Genomic DNA, 24,044 nt, shown 5'->3' on the forward strand with positions numbered 1-24,044 from the left:
TGTGAAGCTATGTGTTTTTAATATTAGTTATTTTCCACTCACTTACTGAAGCAGCTGATAATTATCATCAAGAATATCTGGATTAAATTCTGGCCAGAAAGCTACAATAATACATCATCATGTGGTAGTTTACACCCTGTATTGAAGCAGGACGTCAATAACGTAACAGCGTGTGTTTGGAAAGGACACTCACGTGACACAGTCTGCTGCACAGAGTTTGAGCGTCCTACGCTTGAAGGCGTTTTCCTAAAGACTCTTGTCAGCAGATGGGCTCGTTCGTTTAGACTGTAGAGAGAGGAAAGAAACACCAGTTACTCCACAGTGACGGCACATAACCACTCAATGTTTGGTGATTAAAGAGAGAATCTCCACTACTCACACAACACCATTACTAGCTACTGGGAAATATTTTCTTTATAAGTCTACATATTTCTCAGTGCTTTTGTCACTTTTTTGCTTTCAGTTATGAGCAGTGGCAAGTTTAACTGCTTTTTGAGACGTGTCAAAATATAATGTCTTAACTACCTGCTGATTTAAGGCAGCAGAATGATAAACGGTCTTTCAACCTTCAGCTGTCCTTGAGCAAAACACTGAAGCCAAAAGTGAATTTCTCCTTCACGGATCAACATAGAAACACACAGATCAGTGGGCTAACAAAGTGGATTTAAGACCAGAAAGCTGGTTGGAGGTGGATTTGATACTGACTGCTTCTGACATCCAATTTAACCGAACAGAAAGTCATAAACTGGCTACAGGGTAACAGGACATCCACAGTAAACTATTCCTCGCTCCTCCCCGTCCCTCTCTCCTCTTCTCTCCCCCATTTCCAAGAAGAAGACTGGATCCTCTGTTCTGAGACCACACGCCGTCACGGCTCCTCTCCTCCTGTGACCAAAAATAACTAAGACCTTCCTAGATATTGCACACAAATGCATGCAGACTAACACAAACTTATTTAGTGCGATACTTCTCTCCTTATCACCATCATTACAGCCATTAGAGTCATTAGGTGTGGGATGTAACTGCAGGAATACTAGAATCACTGATTGCGCCAGAAAGTCACTTTTTGCCAATTTTATTTGGAAGAATAAATGTATCTTCCAATGAGGCATTATATTCACAAAAGGGGGGTTTCCCTGGAACTGATGATGATCAACGGAGTAGTTATGGACGAGAGCCAGCCTTCCCAAGGTTAAAATTTGGATCAGGCAGTTAGGAAAGTCTTAATACTGTGTGTGACTTGGGAACCTTCACTAGAGAGTTTGTCAAAAAAAAAGAAAAAAGTGAGGGGCTCTGAAGTTTGCTCAAGAAGTCTTCAGCCAAAAAAAATGATGTCTGTTAGATAGATGACAGTGCTGAGTGAATGATAAAAGACTAAATGGTGGCTGGATAAATATATGAAAGGCTCACGCATCAGTGCGACTCAAGTTGTCCTTTTCTTTTTCTCCTTCTGTAATGATTCTTTCTGGCTTCCTTCTGATTCAAAAAGGCCCAAGGATGTGCGTCGTTTGAACTCTTCCCTCGAGATGCTCCTGTACTCTACCTTTCCACCCCTTTCCCATGCCTACCCCAGGACTTCCCCAGGAACTACAAACACAGATGTGCTCTTTTCCATTTCGCCACTTTGCTTCTCTTATTCTAAATGGAGAGGACCCCAGGCTCCAGTCCTGCTTTCCTGAGTTTAAAGCAGGGTCAGTCCAGGACGGGGCCCTGCGTGGGGGTCAGGACCAGCGGTGTGGTTACACCACCCTTCCCTTCCCTTCCCAACCTCCTGAAAACATACCTCAGACTTCAAGAACCAAACTGCTCTGAGAAAGCAGCTCGCCTTGGTGACTCACTCACATCTGAGTCTTTATTACAGTGAGTCATAACAGCAAAATATTATACAGCTCTTTCTCATCCTGAAAAAGCATTTTAATGCTGTAGCCGTTTGAGGTGGGGCTAATTTAACTATTTTTTTTATCATACTGTATCTATAGCTTCAGATTTCCCCATAAAAACTAAACAACGCAATCAGTTCTAACACAGTTCTAGTGTCACCATACACACAGCTAGAGAACTACAGACAAATCCAGATGACACACCAGGTCTGTACAGCAGTTCAAATTGATCCACCTATGAAGCAATCCAGAGATGGAGGAATGGAAAAAAATGGACATAAGGAGAGAAATAAAAATGATACTGAGGACAAAGGGGAACGAGTGATTAAAGGATAAACAGAGAGAGGTGTGAACTCAGTTAATGAAAAACAAGCGAGGGTCACTCCAAAGCAGCTTGCAGCAGGGCATACAGGTCATTTGAGGTCACAGTTCACACAGTGGGACAGTGCAAACCCAGAGACTACCTCTGTGAGCATGTGACAGCTCTGGCACTACGGGACCTCAGCCTTGGCTTCGGCCCTGTGGACGGTACCACCGGGGAGTAAAAAATACCATTTATTTTCACACATACACAAATATGCACTCCCTGGCCACTTTGTTAGGTACACCTATACAATCTAATGTAACCCAATACAACAGCTCTGCCACAAATTGTTACTTATACGCAGACCAAAATGCCTCTGGACACAATTGGATAGGCCTACAACAAGGTAAACTTGTTGCAAAGTGCTCCTGCTTCTTAAATCCGACATATTTAGACTTTAGGAATAACATTGGCTTGAATACCAACTGTCTTATTAGCATCTGTTCTGTAGGCTACCAGCAGCACTCCTCTGTACAGTCATAGTATCAAACCCGCCCCGTATTAAATAAACGGTTGTGATTGGCCCGACCTGTGCCAGGTTGGCTGGAAATCTGTCTGAACAGGAGGGGGACCAGACGCATCTGCCAGAGCAAATAAAACATGAGCTCGCAGATTCATCTGGTTCCCAGGAGAAGAATTTATGGCTGTTGTATTGGATTGCATTAAATCTTACAGGTGTACCTAATAAAGTATATTATAGTGAATATATTACCTATATACAGTTATATTGAATCTGCACATGTACATAGAGTGATAATATAAATAATATGGATTATTCTTTAAAACTGTATGCAGTCATGCTATTTTAATCGCGCTTGGATAAAATCATCATAAAAAATAATAAATAAAATAAATGAAACAAAAAGCGATGGAATAAACTGATGACACAAATAAAACTGGATATGAATGCAGTTGAGATCCCATGATGCTTTGCAGTGTACTGTATATACCTGCGGCCACTGGCATCTCTAAGTACAGCTGCCCCTGGGTCGACGGCCCGAGCCTCCAACTCCTGCACCTCCTCCAGAAGAGACTTCCTCACAGTACGACGTGTGCTGTAAAGCAGAAATAAGCTCATCAGACCCATGAAGAAACGTTTGAGTGTTTTACTTTGCAGACACATGTGATTCCTAATATAAAGAGTGCGTAAGTGTTTACACAGACTCAATATGGGTTATGTAAACGCTTTGGTTAAGTTAAATAGTCTCTGTATGGATTTCCCATGTATTTATGTTAAATGTGTTCTACTTACGCGGTCCAAGCAAAGTCTTTGAGTAAACACGCAGTAGGCACCAGGACCAGGCCCAGCCAGAAGTGCCAGCACTGCATAACCTTGCCAGCCTGCAATGACAACACACAGGCTCCATTTATTTCGCCCGTATATTAATTTAAATTGAGTATTAAGTCATTTTTCTCTGCAACGAGCACAGAGAAACACATGTGGAAAAGGCAGAGAGAAATGTGAGACACTGAAAGCCATTCACAGCATAAAAGAAATCTGAGTTAGCCAGAGTTGTTAGCCAAACATACTTAACAGCTTTCTCACACCCCATATCTACACCACAAACTGGACTTAACACGGTATTCCCACAGCTGATATGCAATCCTTCTGTGATGCTAAAAGATAAAAATGCTAGTGAGTAACCACAGACCCCCCTACCTGCCTCTGCAGTCCAGCTGCAGCCAGCCTCATTGACCTTTGACCCTCCTCCTCAGTGTCTCCAGGGATTAATCATGCATCTAACCACTCTCTCAATTTGTCTGTCTGTCTTTCTCCTGTGGCTCCCTCCAATCTTACTCTTTCACAACTTCCTTTCATTTCAAGTGGCTGTATCTTCTGTTGCTTGTCCTTGCCTGTTACTGTAAATCCCTCCATTTTCCCTTTATTACCCAATATCTTCCCTTTGCTTTTTTGCAAGAGCTCTGTGGTGTTTCAGAAGTCTTTGTCTCTAGGCGTGAACATTTAAGTAAATAGCCACAAGCACTTTATGCGCCGTAACGTCCTTAACTTCCACTACTTTATTGCCCATATCATGTGTTTCCTGTGTCCTGTGTCTGGATCCAGAGATACAGAGACAATTTGGTTCCCTCAGGGAGAGCCAACTGAATCGGAAAACCATTAGGAAATATCCTCGACAGCAGCTGGAATCACAACCAGAGTCACAGACGATGCAACTGGATTCACACATACTCTATGTCTTTCTGTATGTGACAAACACCTACACACAGAGGCACACAGTTCATTTTTACAGCACTGGACACACACTATATCACATGGTCTTCATGCACTCTGAGGATGGAGGATTGCTAAATGATTTTCTCTGCTTATATCCATAGAAACAGACTGTTGGTCTCCACCACTTTACAGTCAACACAAATCACACATAGCTGGCCACATTAATTCCTACATGCACAATTTTACACACACAGTTATTCTGAGCTGAAATATACAGCTCTTTTCCATCTCGTCCCCCGTGGACAGATGGAAATATAGATAGCGGGAGCAGAGGAAATAAGAGAGGTAATAGGGTAGTTAGGGGGGACGATTGAGGGTTGGGGGGTGGTTGAGTGTCTTTGACCATTCCCCAGTTAGACTGAGCAGCTGCAGAGATATTTGACCGCATTCCTGATTTCTGACACAAATTGAATTAATGGGCTGAGGGGAGTTTAGACGGCCCTATTCCCTTCCCCTCCCAAGACTCTCTACCCACTCAGTGGGGCACCTCACCTCACCCCCGCTTGATCCCCAAACTCTAAAATGAGTCTCTCAATCAAGGGTTCCCCATGTACACTGCCTTCACCCCCACTGGACCCTCATCACCACCAGCAGCAGCCCACCCTCTTGAGTCAACACCTCCACAGAGGGCAGTAAAAGACCGGGGCTCGGGTGACACGCAGCAGGTGCAGGAAGCCTGGTGAGAGGGGCTGGCGAGGCATAAATCTCCCCCGGGGCTCCAGCAGTGCCGACGTGGAACACCCAAGAGGTGAGTCTCTTAGGCGCCATGTATTGGCAAACAAGAAAGCGGGAGGGGCAGGTGATGGAGGTTGCAGAAAAGAGATGTAGAAGGAAGGGCTATTTTAACCCCCTTCACCCCCTGTTACTGAAATGAGTGACACATGTTTATGGAGAGGAACTTGCCTGGCCCAGCATGTCGGGGGCAATGGGGATGGTGGGCCAGATGGCGGAGTAGACAGCGAAGAAGACCATCCAGAGCACCATGCTTCCCCATACTGCCAGATGGGAAAACTACAAGAGAGAGAAAGAAAAAGAGGAGCCAAAGGGAGATGATTGAGATTAAGAGACAGAGAAGAGAGACAGCACGAAGTCGAATAGTTTACATACAGCTCATCCGAATATACACAACCTTTCCCTCCCTCCTTCCCCTGTCTTCGTCCCACTCTCTGTGATCTGCTGTAAGGGGACACTGTGTGAATTCCAGTGGGACCCTGCTTCATTACTGCCAGGCTGTTGTGTGGACAGCTGAGCGGACAAAAGTGTCAGCGCCCTTCTGTCCATCCTGCCAATCTCTCTCTCACTCCAACAGAAGAAAGGAGCCACATCATGTTGCCGTCACGGCCCGAGCTACTGCTGTCCTAAATTCTACATCCATCTCCGCGGACTTTGTTCCACTACAAAAACTTACAACCTGATACAGATTCTTATTTTTGCTTGATTATCGTTCGTTCAGACATTTCCTTGTTTAAAACATCCATTTGTTAACATCTGTTAAGATAAGACATCTGGCATACATCTCGTATATTTTAATAGTAAACAGCAGTTTCATACATGCTAACATTACTACTGTGAGGGGGTTGTCAGCACTTTTAACCCATGCTGCCAGTTGATGGTCAGGGACACAACACTAATTTCTCACTAATTGCAAGAGGTAACAGTGTGTAGTCCTGGTTAGCGTTATCATTGCTAGTAGCTGCTATTTTCCCCTGGAATCCCAAGCTTAATGTTAGCTAGCTAGAGCAGACAGATGTTGTGGCATGTACTGACTACATTTTGGAGACATGAGGATGAGTGCCATATACAAATTTACCTTTAAAAAGTAATTTTACTGGTTTCCAGCAAGTTGTTTTTAATTGTCAATATATAAGCTACCATGACATTGTGGTGCCCGCATCCTTGATGTTTATAAATGTGAAAGCTGTCCACAGAAAGTAGGGATGGCAGTATGCCCTCAAATTGACATTAATAGCCTATAAAGTTTCAACCTTTGACAATAACCACATAGACGAGTGTAAAATTCTCACGACTTGAATAGATCATTCTTTGAGAGGAATGAGGACATCTGGCCTTTAAGTTAACTATGTTAAATTAAATCTGTTTCACTGTCATGTTTCTGTATTTACTATTCTTCTAACAGATGGTAATCTCACTGTTTTCTGATCTGTTTTTCTCCTTTGCTGTGTTTTGTCTGAGCAACGATGACACACTCTAGTAGCACCATGGAGTCGTTTTTTCTGAGTGGGTCCCCCTTTTGTTTATCTTGTGCACACGGGCGAGTGACTTGGAACACATTCCTACCAATGGTTTCACATTATCCCACTGATCAACAGGTGGCAGTAACACACAGAGACATGCTGCAATGCGCCAGCAAAGGGAGAGAAGAAGAAGACTGCAGGATAATAAATGTGGATGCAAACAATGCTGGATTTAAAATACTCAAGGATTGGTACTCATTGGATTTGGTGAGTAACACTGATTGTTGTTGTTTGTTCAGAAGAAAACACCACAGGCCCCCTTTCAACAACTTGACTTGAGTTGTTGCTAGTGGCTGTTCATTTATCAACATTTTGAAATTCTTGGAGTTTTTTTGCAAATGGATGAGTTTGAAAAATTGAACAGGAGCAATGGAAAAATACTGCAGCCAAATGTGAACTGGGGGAGGAGGAGGAGGTGCAAGCAACTGTAGTTTAAGAAACCTCAAACCACCACAAGATCAAGGTAAACCACATCTTTTCCCATGTCTTTCCTTGCTATGAAGCATTTATACCAGGTTATGTGAAAACAGAGTGCCCCCCCACCTCTATTCATCAACAGTTGAGTAAAATACAGCACATGTGGTGAGGCATATTAGAGTGTGTTACTGTTCCTACCCTGGTCCAAGCAGTGGTCTCCATTCCAGCTTTCAGACATACTGTAACTACCACATACTACACACACACACAAAAAGGAGAGAGGGAGGGCAAATAAAAAAAACAGAGAAATAGGATTAGTTTGCTGGCGACTGTGGAGATAATAAACATTAATGTTGCATAGTAAACTCAGCAATGTCTGTTAAAATACTCGGGACCCCCACAGCCCCCTGTAGTCTACACACACACACACACACACACACACACACACAACACAACAAATAAACCCAACTAACATTCACATAAGACTGTAGGGAGTAAAATGATAGCGGGAGTATGAGATGGAGAAGTGAAGAGAGAGAAGAGATGGATGAGTGTGGAGAGGAGACAGACTGGCTAGACGAGACTAGATTGACTGGAGACTCATAACGGCTCTGAGGAAGCAGCACAGCGCTGGTGTGTACACAAATACTGTGCAATACAGACACAGAAATAAAAACAGAATATGAACAAAAGCACACATAAACACATAGAAAATACAAGTAAGATGCTTACCGTGTAGACCATATTTCCAACAAACAGGTAGTCATTTCCCTGACCGTTACTGAAGGGAGAGTCTGTGGGGAAAACACACACACACACACACACACACACACACACACACACGCGCCTCATGACAAAGTGTTACCAGCCAGAATTATGGGAATGTAAAAGAATTGCTCCGGCAAGTCACTTACCATGCTCTAACATCTTGAGCGGAAACCAAAAGAGAATTATTGAATGAATCAGTGCATTGATACAGTGACCCCAAAACACCTGGGAGATAGAAAGAGAGAGAGAGACAGAAAGAGGGGAGAAAAGAGAGAAAAACGAGTCAGTGCAAACTAATGCCAAAGCACATACATTCCCCAAACTCCCACACACATAAAAACATACAAAAAACAGCAATTCCTCACAGTTACATACAACTTCCACTGTGTTCTTGCCATCAAAAGTGCCCTCCTGTACTGTATATACACACACACACACACAGGTTGCTGGTGTACCCTCTAAAATGAAAGACTTTCTTATTCTGGCTCTATGAATCTCATTAGGGGTTGCCTTGGAAACACCCCAGTCTCCATGCCACTCTTGTTTACTCGCTGGCGTCCCAAACAAACAGCAGGCATCACTCGTCAATCCCACAGACGAGTCACAAGGCATGACAAGTCGAATGCAGAGCGTAGAAAATGACAGATATAGCTTTGATTTATGATGCAGCACGTGGCTTTTGTGTTTGTTTGTTTGTGTGTACCTGCGGACTTTAAATGTGTGTGCATGTACCTTAGTGTTGAAGCCCTCGGCATTCTGGGTGATTCGGTAGAGCTGTGGGAAGCGGAGCATGTTCTGCTGGCTGCACGGCCGGTCAAATATCCCCAGGGTAAACGGAGGCAGTGCAGTAAATATCTGCATCACATGCACAAGATACACATACAGCCATTAAAACACACAACGACAGAGCAGCATATATACATACACTTTGACAGGCTGGACAATCAGTGTTCATATCAGATTGGAACATGAAAAGGAATTCCATAATGTTTTAAAAACGGGGAGCCTGAAGGCAACTGCACTCAGACATATAAGTACACACAGCAGTCTCACATGCATACAAACGTTTCTGGCATTCAGAAAGTGCAGTGAAGACAAAGTGGAGTGAGATTGATAGAGAGATAGAGAGCGAGAGACGGCACTTAATGTCAACTAAGTAAAACAGGGAGAGGGTGAAACTGAGGGAGAGAGTGGAGAAATGGACAAGAGCGAGACAGATTGAGAGGGAGTGAGGGCGGGTACTCACCACATTGTAGAGGCCGATACACCAGCGCTCAAAAAGGATCTGGCCAGAGAACCCGTTCACAAAGGCAAACCAGAGCTGGGACACAAAGAGAGGGATGAGAGGGGATGAGAGGAACAATAGCGGAGGGTAAATCTGCCTTAGGGAGGTACTGATAGTGGAAACACCAGGAAGAGATGACAAAATTATATGGACACAGGATAGAATAACTTCAGCAGAACATGGAACATTTTGCACTTTATAGTGCCAGAAGAAATCCTGGGCATCCTCAGTCACTGTACTCACTTTTTTGGGTACATTTCAGTTTGTAGACCTTCATCAAGTATGTGAATGAAGGTCTGTCATAGTTTAGAAGACATAGGACTAAGGCCACAACATTTTTTAAATCACTACATAGTACAAAACAGGAAGAGAGCAAATATTCTTTTTGTACAAACTTCCTCAAGATGGGTGAATTCTGTTTGTGAATTGAAGTCAATTTTAAAAAGGATCTGTAAAATAGTACTCCTCGTAAATGCGTCTGTTTTTAAATGTACTATTTTACTATTTTATTATTTACAAAGTTTTGGAAACTCATACCTGTTTACACATCTTAACTGGATATTATCTACACTCTTTTGTAGCGTGTGACAGTTGTCTTAGCCTCTTTATGCTGTTTGTATTTATTGTTGTAACGTTTTAATGCTGTCCTCTTGGTGAGGTCTCTCTTGGAAAAAGAGATTTTAAGCACAACAGACTTGTACCTGCTTAAACAAGGGAAACATGAAAAAAAGAAAGAAAATGAATTAAAAGGCTAATAGAAACATTTCCATCCTCTTCAGTTAACACCTTGAATCAAAGAAGCAAATAATGACAGAAAGCAGCTTGGTTCATGAGAATTGTGGTAATAATTTGACTTTCCCGTTTGTTTACAGTAATAATTCCAAAGCATAATGATTCATCTGGCAATGTTACATTGATTGTTGAATATGAAATATACTAGTATAATAGTTGCACTTCCTGTTGCTCCGTTACGTCTTTAAACAAAAAGTTTTAAATGCATTCCTCACACAGGTTGTGGCTGGCTCTGAAACCACTTTCTGAGTTAATATAGTGAACCGCAGTGTCTAAATGTGACTCTGGCTCAGGGGAAACCTTCATTAACGCCTTCACACACACACACACACACACACACACACACACACACACACACACACACACACACACACACACACACACACACACACACACACACACACACACACACACACACACACACGCACACACACACACACAGCAGACACAGCAGACACAGGCTGATCAGAGGACAGATAGAGAAAATGTTTGGGGCCTCTAGTGGGAGTTGTGGCATTCCTAGGCATACAGTGGAGCATACAGCCTAGGGGTGAGGTCAGATACACAAAAACACACACTCACACACATCCATCCCCCTTATTCTGTCTCCACCAAGTGGACAGAGACAGTCTCTAACCTTTGGCCTAGAGTGCTCCGCAGGGAGCCAATCATGTGAGATAATCATGGAAACACACACATACATACACACTCACACACACAGGCACAGAGTGGTGATGTGAGGGGGACAGTAGGCTATAGGGCTGCGGCTCCCATGAGGACCTGCACCTGCTGGCATCCTTAATGTCAGACAGAGGGGTGGGCGGGGGGTGGAGCACAGCTGACAAATACCCCTCATAACAGGCAGGCCAGGGCTGCGGTGTGCCCCTTCATCACACATACACACAAAGCTGTCGACCCTTGGAGCCAAGGTCTCGTCACTGCTGATCTAAACACACGTTTTTTCTGTGCATGTGTGCGTATGTGTGCAAAAGAGACAGAAAGCAGACACCAGAAGGGCACCTCGTCCATCACTGTCAGCCATGTCGACAAACAGCTGCAAAACGTCTCTGTTAATGTAAGTGTGTGTGTGTGTGTGTGTGTGTGTGTGTGCGTGCGTGCGTGCATGTGTGTGGTTAGGTGTGGTAGTGAAGCTCCTACCTCTATAATGTAGAGGACCACATTCTTATAGAAACAGTAGAGGATGCACTTGGTGACACGGTTGTAGCTCCACGCCCCATGGACCAATAGCAGCTTCTCTAGGTAGGAGAACTACCAATCAGAGAGAAGAGAAAGAGAAATGTATTACTATAATTAGAAGAAGAATGAAGTGAAAATTTAAGATAGAAAGGGAACAGAGAGAATATCAAGAATGTGACTGAGAGACAAGAAGGTTGAGACAAGAGGAGGCCCACTGATAGAGATAAGTTGTGCAAGATGCCCACAGGCTGAGAGATAAACAAGTCAAACAGTGAAAGTGACAGAATGCGTCTGTGTGAGACAGAGACAGTAATTAGGAGAACCCTCTGGTGGTAGTTCATCCCGTTCACATTTTCACTTGGTTGTCACTTTGGGCCACACAGCTGTTTAATGGGAATTAGGGTGGCAAATAAACAAAATGTCAGCAAATAGTTTCCCAGAGCCCATACTGACATCATTCAAACACCCGACAGTAAAAAATCCAATATATTAATTTACTGTTATATAAAACAGAGAAAAGCAGATTCATCATGCTTAAGAAGCTGAAACAAGATCATTTTTGGCATTCTTCATTAATGAATTACTTAAATGATTAACCAACTATCACTATTGTCAATTTATCTCCTGTCAATCAACAAATCAAATTATTGGCTAATCTTTCCAGCACTAATGGAAGTTTATGAGCTATCCTGGTTGAACAATTTATTTATTTAAAAAATTGAAGTGATTCGTGTTTAAATTTTAAGTTAATTTTAAGTTTTAAATACATTTTAGTAGTAAAATAATTACCATTTATTTAATAGTTTGAATAAAACTGCCCATGAAAAGGAACAAAATCAAGAACAGGAAAAGGTGTCTTTCTAACACTGCTAAGAGCATACAAATGTATATATTTTCTTTTAATTTTCTTTTTATTTTATTGTAAAAATATAAACACTCATGATGAGCTGGTCGTTTGTATTGACAACATGATACTTGAGTGACCCCTGTAAGTAAATTCTCCTTTCAGGTGTCCCCCTCCAGGGAGGTCAAAGATCAGGATCAGCTGAACAGTGAGCAGCTAAGGATTCAGTGTCTTGCCTAAAGACACTTCAGCAGGGTGGACAACCAAGCATGAATCCATTATTTACGTTCGTGTAAAGCCTGTAACATATCTGACCCTAACCATGTCTTCTGCATGTCTCCACGCTATGTCTGCGCCCCACCTGTGCTATGGAGTAGTCAGAAGAGTTGGTGGCCTGCATGCCCTCGTTGCCGCTGATCCCCACTCCAACATGGGCCGTCTGAATCATGCCCACATCGTTCGCACCGTCGCCTATCGCCAGCGTGATGGCCTTCACGTGTTTCTTCACCATGTCCACAATCTCCGACTTCTGCAGCGGAGACACTCTGCAGAAACAATAAAAGAAAAAGATGGAGATGGTTAGTTAGTTGACGTGTGTATACAGCTGTCTGGACCAGAAGGAATTAGAGGTTGGAAGATAAAATAATACAGTGAGAAAAAAAGAGAACAAGAAATAAATTTAGAGATACAAGGAAAAAATACAAAGAGGCCAGCATTTAGGAAAGAACAAAGCCTGAAAAACTAAGAGTGGGAAACAGTTGAAAGAGAGGCTGGCAGAAACACACACACTGCAGGGCTCTGTTTACTGCTCTTCACCGGGAATTAGGAAACAATGATTCACTGTTCTTCTAATAAGACTCTGGGTAGCTCACGTTTGATGTGTTTATGTTATGTGTATGTGCTTACAGTGGTGTGCGTTTGAGCATGTCTGCATCATTATGTGTGTGTGTGTGTGTGTGTGTGTGTGTGTGTGTGTGTGTGTGTGTGTGTGTGTGTGTGTGTGTGTGTGTGTGTGTGTGTGTGCGCGTGTGCGTGTTCAGGGAGCTTCCAGTGGTACTCCACCCTCTTGACCTGTATCACTGATCCTCCTGTCTATAACCGGTTCTGTGTCTTCACTGACAATGAAGGACCCGGGGAGGCAGGATTACAGAGGTTTCCCTCGGGGACACTGAGAGACTTTAGTGAGGTGTTGTGCCGTGGATAGTTTTTCATTTTATGGTGACATGTGTTGCAACAAGTGAGACCACAGCTCCATCCAATGCCCTCTGTTACATGCCTGCCATGGAAAGAAGCTGTGAAAGCTTTAGATTGGGTTGTGCTGGAAATTAAAAAAAATCTCATGCAAGGAGCAATTTTCTTTATTTCAGCTCATCTAAATGTGAAAAAGTCTGAGAAAAACATTCATTTTGACAATCTCACCCCAAGGTCCATTTAGTGGCTGTTCTAGAGCGTTTGATGATATCACGTGGTCTTCCTCTACAGAGGGAGTTTGTCCATTTGTCTGGAACATTTTGTAAGTTCCCATTTTTTCTGAGCACTTTCAGGATTTATCGTCCCATGTTGGTTTAAAAACTGAGATTTAAAGTTCATTCTTGACCTTTGAAACAATCCATTTAGTTGCTATTCTGGAAGTTTTGATCTGATCACATTGTTAATTTTGTGAAGCGAGAGGTTTCTTTTGAGACATTTATACAGTCCTGCTTTTCACATGCGTTTGTATACTAGCCTTTTCCTTGTATAGTTCAAAGTTCAGCTTTGGATAATAATTGTTTTTAGAGAGACATATCCCACACACTGTGTTTACGCTCTTAAAAGCTGCGTTCTGACTAGGCTTGAATTTATCTTCATCTCTGCTTTCAAAACATGCTTTGTATGGGGAGGCGTTCCTACTGCCTGTCATTCACATGAGCACAGCTTAAGTGAGTCTTGTACTTACTACCTGCAACCTGTACAGTGAGAACAAATACATCTTCAAAAGGAGGAGACATGGGAGAAAACTGATACTGGGACTAAACTTGTATAACAAAGCAAGTTATATTTCCCACAGTACAGGACTTGCAACTGTAGTGGCTTTGTATTTATTTACCACAAATTCAAACATCTGGATCACTTGGAGGTACAGTAGGCCACTTTTTGCTTGGCTGCGTTACTAGAGAATAACTCAAATCCAGATATCAAATATTTACATTACATTTCCCTGATTGAAGTAATTACCTGAGCCTCTGTGATGTATTAGGTGATAGTAATTTGAGTATCAACACTGGACTATCCACTTAAAGTGTGGCCAATACTTCAAACAGGAGTCACTTTCACAATGACATGTTTCTGTGTGTGAGTGTCAGCTCTAACTAACTAGGTCTAGCACTAAATCCCCACCGTGTTTGCCAGTGATAATGATATTACAAAATTAAATTATGTGCAGCTGCATGGGCCATCACATGCAAACAGAATACAATATGATGCTTTGATAAAGATATGACAAAATGAAATTATGAGCAGATGTATGACCCTTCACACACACACACACACACACACACACACACACACACACACACACACACACACACACACACACACACACACACACACACACACACACACACACACACACACACACACACACACACACACACACACACGGCCAGAGCCACAGGTCATAAAGATGGTCTATCTTCTATGAATATGTGAGAGGGATCATGTCCCGGTCAAGCTGAAATCACAGAGCTGGGTGGTCTGCTTAGTATTCATACATAGGCGTGTACAAACACACACAAATTTACACACATGCACAAACATACACACATACACACCTCCGGCCCCCCTCAACCACACACCAGAGGATATTTCCAGGGGAAAACCTCAGAGAGAGTCTTGGCTTCTGTAGTCGTTGCTGAAGGATGGGATCAACCTCTGCTCTTTGTTTTTCCCATTTCTGCGTCTGAAGTGCATGTGAGTGTGTCTGCCTGTGCGTCTCTCGGCCTCTGACCACAAATCTCTCTTTATCTCTCTCTCTGTCTCACTCTACCTTCCCTCTAAACACTGCTAGCAGTGTCTGGGATTGTGTAGAGTGGCGTTGGAGAGATGAAAGGCTCCCAGTGCTCTTCACGGTGGAACTGAGCAGAAAATAAGCAGCCGCTAAGTCCTCCGATAAACAAACGCACAGTGAAGTCAGGAAGCCATGCGTACGAGTGCACCCTGACTCTGCCGCTCCTGAGACGCGCATACGCACACACACACACACACACACATTCCCAAGCTGCGAAACATCACACACATTTGGTAGGTGAGACATTATCTCACAGAAACCTCTATACTTAAAAGTCAAAGCTATAGCTCATTATGTACAGGCACCTTATTAACAAGATCGTGCCCTGGATGCACACATATACACACATATACACACACACACACACACACACACACACACCTACAGCAGTGGTTCCCAACATGCGGGTCGGGACCTCCCAAGGCATTGTGAGATGATTGCAGGTGAAGGAAATAATACAAAACTAGCTTTTCTCTCTAATTCCCCTTGTGAAATCCTGGATAGTTTTATCTCATCACGCTTCTAATAATTCTCAAAATAGAGTCTGAGCAGCTCAACTCTTTGGTTGAAGTGTTCAGAGCTCCTAAATGTAACTTGTATTGAGACATTGCTTTGTATTATGGGGGCACATGCCCAAAATGGTTGGGAATCACTGACCTACACTACAAAATACAAATATCTTTTTTTATTTAACAAAGGAGTCAAATTTCTCAAATGTTAAGTATTGTCTAAATACAAGCAGCTGTACAAGAACTAACTAATATAAAATATGATCTAAAAGATCCAAAAGGACATCTTGGGATGCATTCAACAAACTAATGCTGATGAAGACCTTTCATGAAGAGGCCATGTATCCAATAAAGGGTTTTTATCAAAACTCCACATACTTCTGCTCCTCACACTTGAGTCCCTGAAGTTTGCTCTTTTGCACACGTTCTAAAACTGGCAACATTTTGATTTAAATGAGGAACTATAAATCAGACCAGACCTTTGATGTCAACTTTCAGTACTTGACATGTTTTCAATATTTGGTTCAGTATTTGGTTGGTTAAGTATCGATGTGCGATACCCAGCCCTGGTCAGGGTAACGAGACAGATATGGAGGAGAGGAGGGAGAGAGGAGCACAGAGAGAAGGGTAGAGGAAAGGAAGCTGGAGGCTGTTTGCAAGGCCTGTAAGACCTGAGTCCGGATATGGCCTGGATATAGGGAGAGTCAATTACTTCCCTCCTGGCTGCAGACACACACATGCACACACACATGCTCACAAACACACACACACACACACTCACAAACACACACACACACACACACACACACAAAAGACGAGTGGAAACTCTTTTGTTAAACATCACAGCTGGTGTTGAGTGGAACATGACCAAAAAAGGGAACATGCAGTAAACAATCTATGAACAGAGTGCACTTTGTATGAATGGAAATGTATAATGTCTATGGCCTTGAGTGTGTGTGTGTGTTTTGGTGCCCATTCCAGGGGTACCAGCACTAAGTGAGTCATGGCTTTGACATTTCCATGCAGCGTAGTGTATTAAATTACAACTGCTGTGCAACAGGACAGGCTTTTATCTTCCTCGTTCATTTGCTGACCGTGGGCAACCGACAACCTTTACAAACACGCACGCACACACGCATGAAGGTATACATGCCTGCGCACGCATACACACACTGACATTCTCCCTCTTTATCATGCACACAAGAGAGTGAGAATTAATCTGTATGTAATGAGATTCAATGGATCCTTTTCTGAAGCGATTTAAACCACAATGGCACCCACTCTCACCCACCTTCTCCTGCCAACACTCAATCAAGCTTTTGGCAGTCATCAAGATTAATCTCATAGCTGATGTCTACCGTGTCATCACTGCTCACACCCTCACCTTTACCGGAGGAAGACCACTTGTGGTCAAAACGTTGTCATATCCGTGTAGAATAAAGGAAAACAGTGTCTTTGTCTTTTTGTACATACGTGTTTTAAGCAAAAAGGGTCAAAATTCAACCCCAGTTGGGTTCAGATGCTGGACAAAATGCACCTAACACACATGGGTTTGCTCAACAAATACCTTGTAAGTTGACACGTTGCATTAAAAAAACACTTTTGGGAGCGTACAAATTTCAGTGTGCGGACTCTCCTTTTTCTTTGTACATAGGGGTTTTCCCACAACAGCACAACAAGTTTTTCTAACTTTCCTTTCGACAGATTAAAATGAAAGACTTTGTCTAGACGTCTTGCAGACTGATTTGTGTCCATTTTTTGATCACAAGACTGTCCACTCGGAAATAAAAGTTTGCTTCGTGGGTGTATGTGTGTATGTGTGTAATGAATGAGTCTTCCCTACCGGCAGCAGATGACAGCCTTGCAGGACAACGCCAAGTCAAGGAAGGCCTGGCGGAGCTCGAAGGACAGTGCATATTTCAGTGTCTGACCATCGATGATCAGCGCCAGCTCATTTTCCTTCCTCAGCGAGTCGCCAAGGGACGAACAGTGAGCTGTCAGTGTGGCACGAGTAGCCTGCAAGGAGACAAAGACACAGAGAGGAGGGTTCAGGTTTTTCTTTTCTAGTAAAGTTGATTCTCCCTGATATTCTCCCTTTTCCCCCCAAAACTAAGCTTCAGCGACTGGTTAGACAGTTTCACACATTATCAACGTGCTTTTACTGACAAGCCTTTATCTCAAACATCTGTTTTACAGTTGCTTCAAGTCAGCAACCTTCACACAAACACATCAGTGCTCATAAGGATATATCAGGAAATGTTGTTGGCTTACAGGAAACCTAACTTCTAACCCTGAACCTCACCACTAATTACCAACAATCTTAAATCATAATCTCCCTAACCAATCATTAATATAAATTTCACCCTGAAAACGCTCTCTTATGCGATCTGGCAGCGACCCTTTCAAGTGACCGCATTTTCAGGTTTTATGTATTTGTGGAGATGTGCTGGCCTCACAAAGTGGTGAAAATCTAAATCACACACATCAAAACACACAGACCAATTTGTTGAAAGGTCAAAACCACCGGCAGTAAATGGAAGACATGTGCCTCTGGTTGCACGGGCAGCTTTCATCTGAGGAAAGAATTTGCTTCTGTGTACACTAAACAATTAAAAATGCCAATCTAAAGTTCACAGTTGTTCTAGTCCTCATCACAACATGCTAATGCTGCCAGGTCCCAGGGGCACATTTAACCATGGCATCATATCTTAAATCTTTACTACACGAAGCCACAACACACCACAGCGGCAGAAAATATGCAAAAGAGACACACACAACTAGAGGAAAAAGGGAAAAAAGATAAATGAGCTGGGCTAATGTCGTGGCAGGGTAAAAGTGCATCATTCATTTCTAACAGCGAAGTGTAAGTGTGTGTGTGTGTGTGTGTGTGTGAGTGAATGCCAGCTTGTCTGCAGGGCAGTCGTTTGGGGCAGTTTTGATGGAGCGCTTGATAATAGAGGAACAGGGATTAATAGAGAAAATAAACATCCCACAGAGTCATAATGAATTCCATGTGGAGGAGCAGGCACGCTACAAGCTACCAGTCAGGCCCACACACACACACACACACCTGAATTCTTCATTTCCACTGAGTAAAATTACGATATTCAATGGGATCCCAATTTTACAAAGCATTAATGTGGTCTACTAACATTTCAGGTTCAATATGCATCATGCTTGCCATTTGTACCATTTGTGTGGTCCATTTGTACCTTTTAAACGCTGAACAGAAGTTGTGTTGGTCATCCAATAAGAAATAAAAAGGAACAACTTTTAGCGTTTGACTCAATAGATCCAGCTCTTTTTACATTAAGGAGATCACCAGGTGAATTCAGGTAAGCCAATTAAAACCACTCCAACACTAAACAGAAGGAACATGAATGTTTTATCCATCAAGTGTTATCCAATACTGTAACAAACAGCTCACTAACTGTCATCTAGGGACAGTTTTGTTGTGTGGAATTCAGCTTATACACATAATAAACACAGAGTGACGTAAAATGAAATGTCCCATAACCTGAATTGTTTGTGGAAACATCGGCAATATAACTAAACACACAGCAATCAGCGACACAAGACCAAACTCTAGACACCAAATAGCACAAATATTTGAAAATTTGGCGGCGATAAAAATCTCCACAGTCTCTCACAGTGGGTTACTGGCGGCCATCAGACCTTAGAGAGTCCAGTGACCCGCAGAGAGATGACCCCTCTGTCAACCGATCAGCATGTGCAAGAGACAGCACAGCAAGCACACTCACACATGCTCACATATACATGTATGCAACACAATCATATGAACAATGCAGTCTCTCTTCTTCTTGCCAAATAGCGATGCACACATGTTTCCGCACAAAAGTGTCCCTCCTCTTCCCTAAAATTCCCTGCTCTTGTTTTCTCAGCCTGAGGCTGTGTGTTTTTCTTTGTATGCCGGAATTCCTGTTTGCATTCACCTTTTTCCCCAAACAGGGGAAAGGAAAACAAAAACATAATGAAAGGATTAAAGGAGATTACAGGTTGTCAGAGTTCTGAAACTCAAAGTTTCTATGTGTGTGTCTGATGTACATGTGTTTTTACAGAGGAGTAAAACACGTGTATGCATGTATGAGTGCGTCTGTTTGCATGTTAAGTGCACAGGGGTTGTGTGTATGTGCACATGTAGGGCATGTGTGAGAGATGAGAATCTGACAAAACCTCCTTTTTCCTCCTGCTTGTCCTCACCTCATCATAAAGGAATGGACACAAAAAGCCTCAGCAGCATAATACAAAGCAAACAGCACGTAAGTGAAAAATGATTGTATAAAAACACTGACACATATTTGGGGTGGTGGGTGTTGATACTTTAAGTCTTGCACAACTTTCTGCAAGGGGCTTGAGTCTGTGAAGCTCTTTCCAACATGATATGGGGACATCTACAAATTCCACATCAACTATACAATATTTTAGAGGAATATAATAATGTTTCGTTGCTAATTGTGCCTAAAATTCACCACAGTAAGAACCCATGTAATGTGAACATGTAAAGACAGGGTCACACACATTGGGTCAATCCTCAAATGAATGCAGACAGTTCACAAGCCTAGCAGTGAGTTGCTAATACACCACAGCGACTTGTCACAGCAGGTCCAGTCAAAGCTTTAACAGCGGTTAAGATAACCCTGGATAAAAACTAGGCTAAGTCTGCAGGGAGCTATAGAAGATTAAAAAGGTAACTAAGGTACAAACACTAGTTAGCTTTTAAAGCTAACAGGCAGGCACTTACTAAAGCACAGCAAGTCCAGACCTAACTGTATCCTCATGGCAAAGAACGCCGTCTTAACATGAAAAGAAACAGCTCACAAAAAGGTCCACTATGATCTGTTAACACTTTCTCAAAGAGAACAAACATGAGACCAAAGAAAAAATCCATTACTATGTAACTTTCCTCTTTCTCACGCTAAAAGGCTATTTTTGGAGACCTTTGAGGAAAAAATTGCTTAATTCTTTGATTGCACCAGTTGAAATGCAAAAGATCTCATTAGCAAGCATTTTTATGTTCCAAACTAAATGTTTATTTTTCATATGCATCTGAGCTTGAAGAGGGCGGAAAACACTTCAAAACACACACTTTGTAAACCATGTTCACAGGCCCTTCTGCATGGAATTTAATCAGGTTTATATTTGGATCACAAAATAGGCAGGGCATGGAGGCGGTTTGAGATATCACAGGTCACCTTCTCTCATTGCATACTTTACCATAAAACGCATAAGAACAAATAAAGAAACAAAGAAACACACACACACACACACACGTATATATCGAAATATATAAATACATTTAAAAAAAACAGTGAGGAGGGAAAGCCAAATGTTGATCCATTCCAGCCCACCCTCTCCATTTAAAGAGAGCTCAATCGCTAGTGCCATTATGACAAATGTACATAGGAAGAATATAAAATATACAAAAAAGCACTAAGCAAGATGAATGGGAAAGGGTACAAAGAAAAGGAGACCGACGAAAGACGAGGAGAGTGGACTAGACTTTGGAAAGAGGAAGAGAGAGGGCTGCAGAGTGAAAAGAAGGCGGAGAAAGACATGCTCATATCTGAAGTGCAGATTCTGTCACCAGTAAGATTTAATATACCGTTTAATTATCAGACTGTGCATCTGTGCAAACACCCACATCCTCTGCTGCCTGAGCCAGAAACACACACACTGCTGTCCAAAAAAACAATAGACACAGACACACATGTAGACTTCAACCGTGGGAGGCCTGATGTAAAAAAAACCCAAAAAACTATTATAAATTGAAAAATGCCAGAACAACGGAGCATGTCAAGTTAAGGAACTACAAAATGTGAGCGTGTGTGAGAGAGAGAGAGTATGTGTGTGTGTGCATAAAGATGATTAATGAGCAGAAGAGAGATGTTGTTTGTTTAAGAGTTGGACTGCGGGCAGCATGACGGGGAGAGGGGGATTGTGGGAAAGTTAGATGTAATGTATGTTCAGAATTATCAAGCTGATCAGGGTGATCATGTGCCACTGCATCTTGGGTAAACAGAGTGTGTGTGTGTGTGTGTGACAGATTCACAGACAGAAATAAGACGATAAAAAGGAGACTTTGTATACTTGTGTGTCCTTCAGTATTGACTAAACAGAAGGAGACAGGACAAAGATTTGTGTCAGTCTGTGTGTGGCATGTGATTTGAAGGTGACAGATGGCGCTTGTCACAGCTTCAGCGGTCGCAAACCGTTTACCCAGGAGGCATTGCTCACAGGGTTTGTTTTGATGAGGAGGAACACCAAAAGGAGATCGCATTACCACTCACTCATCGCTCTCACATGGTGCGGCCAGAACTCCCCCTTTTCATCCTCTATCCAGATTGTCCATCTCATACATGAAGTTCAATAAACACTCCCCCTGCTTTATTCACAAACACACTCCTGCTCTTCCACTAAGATAAACACACATATTTTTTTGCTTGTTCCTGCTCTCCCTCGAACACACACACAATTTTCCTGTCATACACCGCAGAGGCTGTGTAGTCGCTTCCTGTGCTTGGAGAGGGTGCTGACAGATGTGGAGGTAGAAGTGTGAAGGAGACATGGAGCAGAGAATGGGCTTGATCGGGGGGTGGGGGTTTACATGTGCTGCCAAGACTGGCTGCATCCACCGCACAGATCAGCCTTCACACTGATAACAGCACAAAGAGGGTGCGATAGGGAGAGTGAAAAGTTGGGACACATTTTTAAAAATGGGGGCAAGAGGGCAACCAGGAGGTGAGATTTTGATAAGCGGCTTCTGTTTACGCTCATGTGCAGGTTAAACTTTGAAACAGGCCCAACATACATAAAGAAGCTGAGCCAGCGGGAGTTATTTTAAGTGTGAGATAAGTGTTGCTCTGAAGACAGCGCCGCTTTCATCCACACCGACCACCAGTCACAAGCAGAGCTCTCTGAAGCCGCCCGGATTGACAGGCATGACTGTGACACCACGTGCACACATGAGCACTTTACATTCATTCACACAAGAGAGAATGTTTCTTCTCTTACATTCATATGTCCAAATGTAAATCCTGATTTCGAGTTATCAATATGATGTTTATGAGGGAGAGGATGTCAAATATCTGATCTGACAAATATCTGATTGTCTATGGGATGTCGTTACTGTATATTGCGCATAAAAGGGATGTGAATCAGCATTCATTATTCTCATTTTATAACCTGGTTTTGTTGCAGAAGTCATGTTATTTACTCTGTGTCATGTTTGACGTATTGCATTTACACCCACTTGGAAGTGTGCTACAAACGGCCCACGCGCTAAAGCATACTGTAGATCATGCACTGGTTTATGTTTCATGTTGACCACCTGTCCCTCTCAGCTTTCCGGTCTCTGCGTCCCACATAGAAATGTGTTAGTACAACCACTTTACAAAAGAACCCTTTGAATTATTATAACATATTCAATCTTAAATCTCTTCAACAATAATAACACACTCCCTAGAGCTGGTACAGATTCAAAAGTTTGGTCCAAGACACATCAGCAGGGTGGACGGTTGCCATTACTGTGTACTGAGGCCACGCTTTTGTGTATGGAATGGAAAGTCTGTGTCTGCATTTGGCATAAGGAAAAATGCATCCCACAAAATCATATTAAGAATAATTCTAGTGAGTGTTAAGTCAATTTTGTAGCCTTTCCTCTCTGACAATGGTCTGTTCAAAACCACAGAATATTGAGACACAGATTTTAAGTGACTTCTTTCCTTAGTACTAGTTGCTGCTCACTGTCATTCAACTCTAGATGATAGAAAGAGTTGTCTGAAAAATGTGTGATTTGATCACCTCAGCCACTTTACTCACCACAGTCTTTTTTGTTTACACTGGAAGTCTCTCAGCAATGGCCTAAGTCCTTCACTGCTACAGTACATCCTGCCTCATTACAAGTCATTCAGCTGTGGAAGAGATTTTCTTTCTGTAGGAAGGGGGTACGAAAGTTTTCTTTTCTGGCTTGTAGGTGCAAAAAATACTAAGACTTTATGATAACAAAAAAACTCTTCTCTTATATGCTACTGGACCTACCTACGTTTATGTGTAATCTCCGTAGAGGAAGACAGGCATTACATTCAATTTGGCTGCAATTAAAGCTTATAGACAAGAAATATGTACAAGCAATAACAGCAGGGCAAAAAAGAGACAAATCAGCTGTCAGAACCAAATGTTTCATCCTCCGACCCAGACGGCACTTTGAACTGTTTACTGGAAGAGTACAGTATGTGATCAAACATGGTAGAAAGGCTGCTAACAAAATCTTCCAAACTGTATTAAGAACGATCCACTTACAGTTCTAACTGTATTGGCTTTCACCCTATTATACTAATTACATAGGCAATTCTACAGTACCCTTATTACCCTGATATTAAATGTTCACCCTGTCCAACTCAATTTACTCAGCGTCTGAGTGGCCTTGCACGC

General features: G+C 42.5%; 1 protein-coding gene across 1 annotated transcript in view; it reads right to left on the minus strand.

Moving 5' to 3' along the window:
* The window catches only part of atp8a2 (ATPase phospholipid transporting 8A2), a 47,035-nt gene that overhangs the window by 1,622 nt on the left and 21,369 nt on the right, over positions 1-24,044 (minus strand). Inside the window, exons 24-35 of the mRNA XM_070927751.1 lie at positions 17,437-17,609; positions 12,400-12,583; positions 11,156-11,266; positions 9,167-9,241; positions 8,653-8,775; positions 8,067-8,145; positions 7,885-7,946; positions 7,351-7,407; positions 5,384-5,491; positions 3,497-3,585; positions 3,195-3,299; positions 194-285 (exon numbers count right to left, since the gene is read on the minus strand). Of these exons, the coding sequence (XP_070783852.1) occupies positions 194-285; positions 3,195-3,299; positions 3,497-3,585; positions 5,384-5,491; positions 7,351-7,407; positions 7,885-7,946; positions 8,067-8,145; positions 8,653-8,775; positions 9,167-9,241; positions 11,156-11,266; positions 12,400-12,583; positions 17,437-17,609 (1,258 nt within the window). The remainder of the gene's footprint in view (positions 1-193; positions 286-3,194; positions 3,300-3,496; positions 3,586-5,383; positions 5,492-7,350; positions 7,408-7,884; positions 7,947-8,066; positions 8,146-8,652; positions 8,776-9,166; positions 9,242-11,155; positions 11,267-12,399; positions 12,584-17,436; positions 17,610-24,044) is intronic.

This window comes from Enoplosus armatus, chromosome 21 (assembly GCF_043641665.1).
Source record: "Enoplosus armatus isolate fEnoArm2 chromosome 21, fEnoArm2.hap1, whole genome shotgun sequence".
Lineage (NCBI taxonomy): Eukaryota > Metazoa > Chordata > Actinopteri > Centrarchiformes > Enoplosidae > Enoplosus > Enoplosus armatus.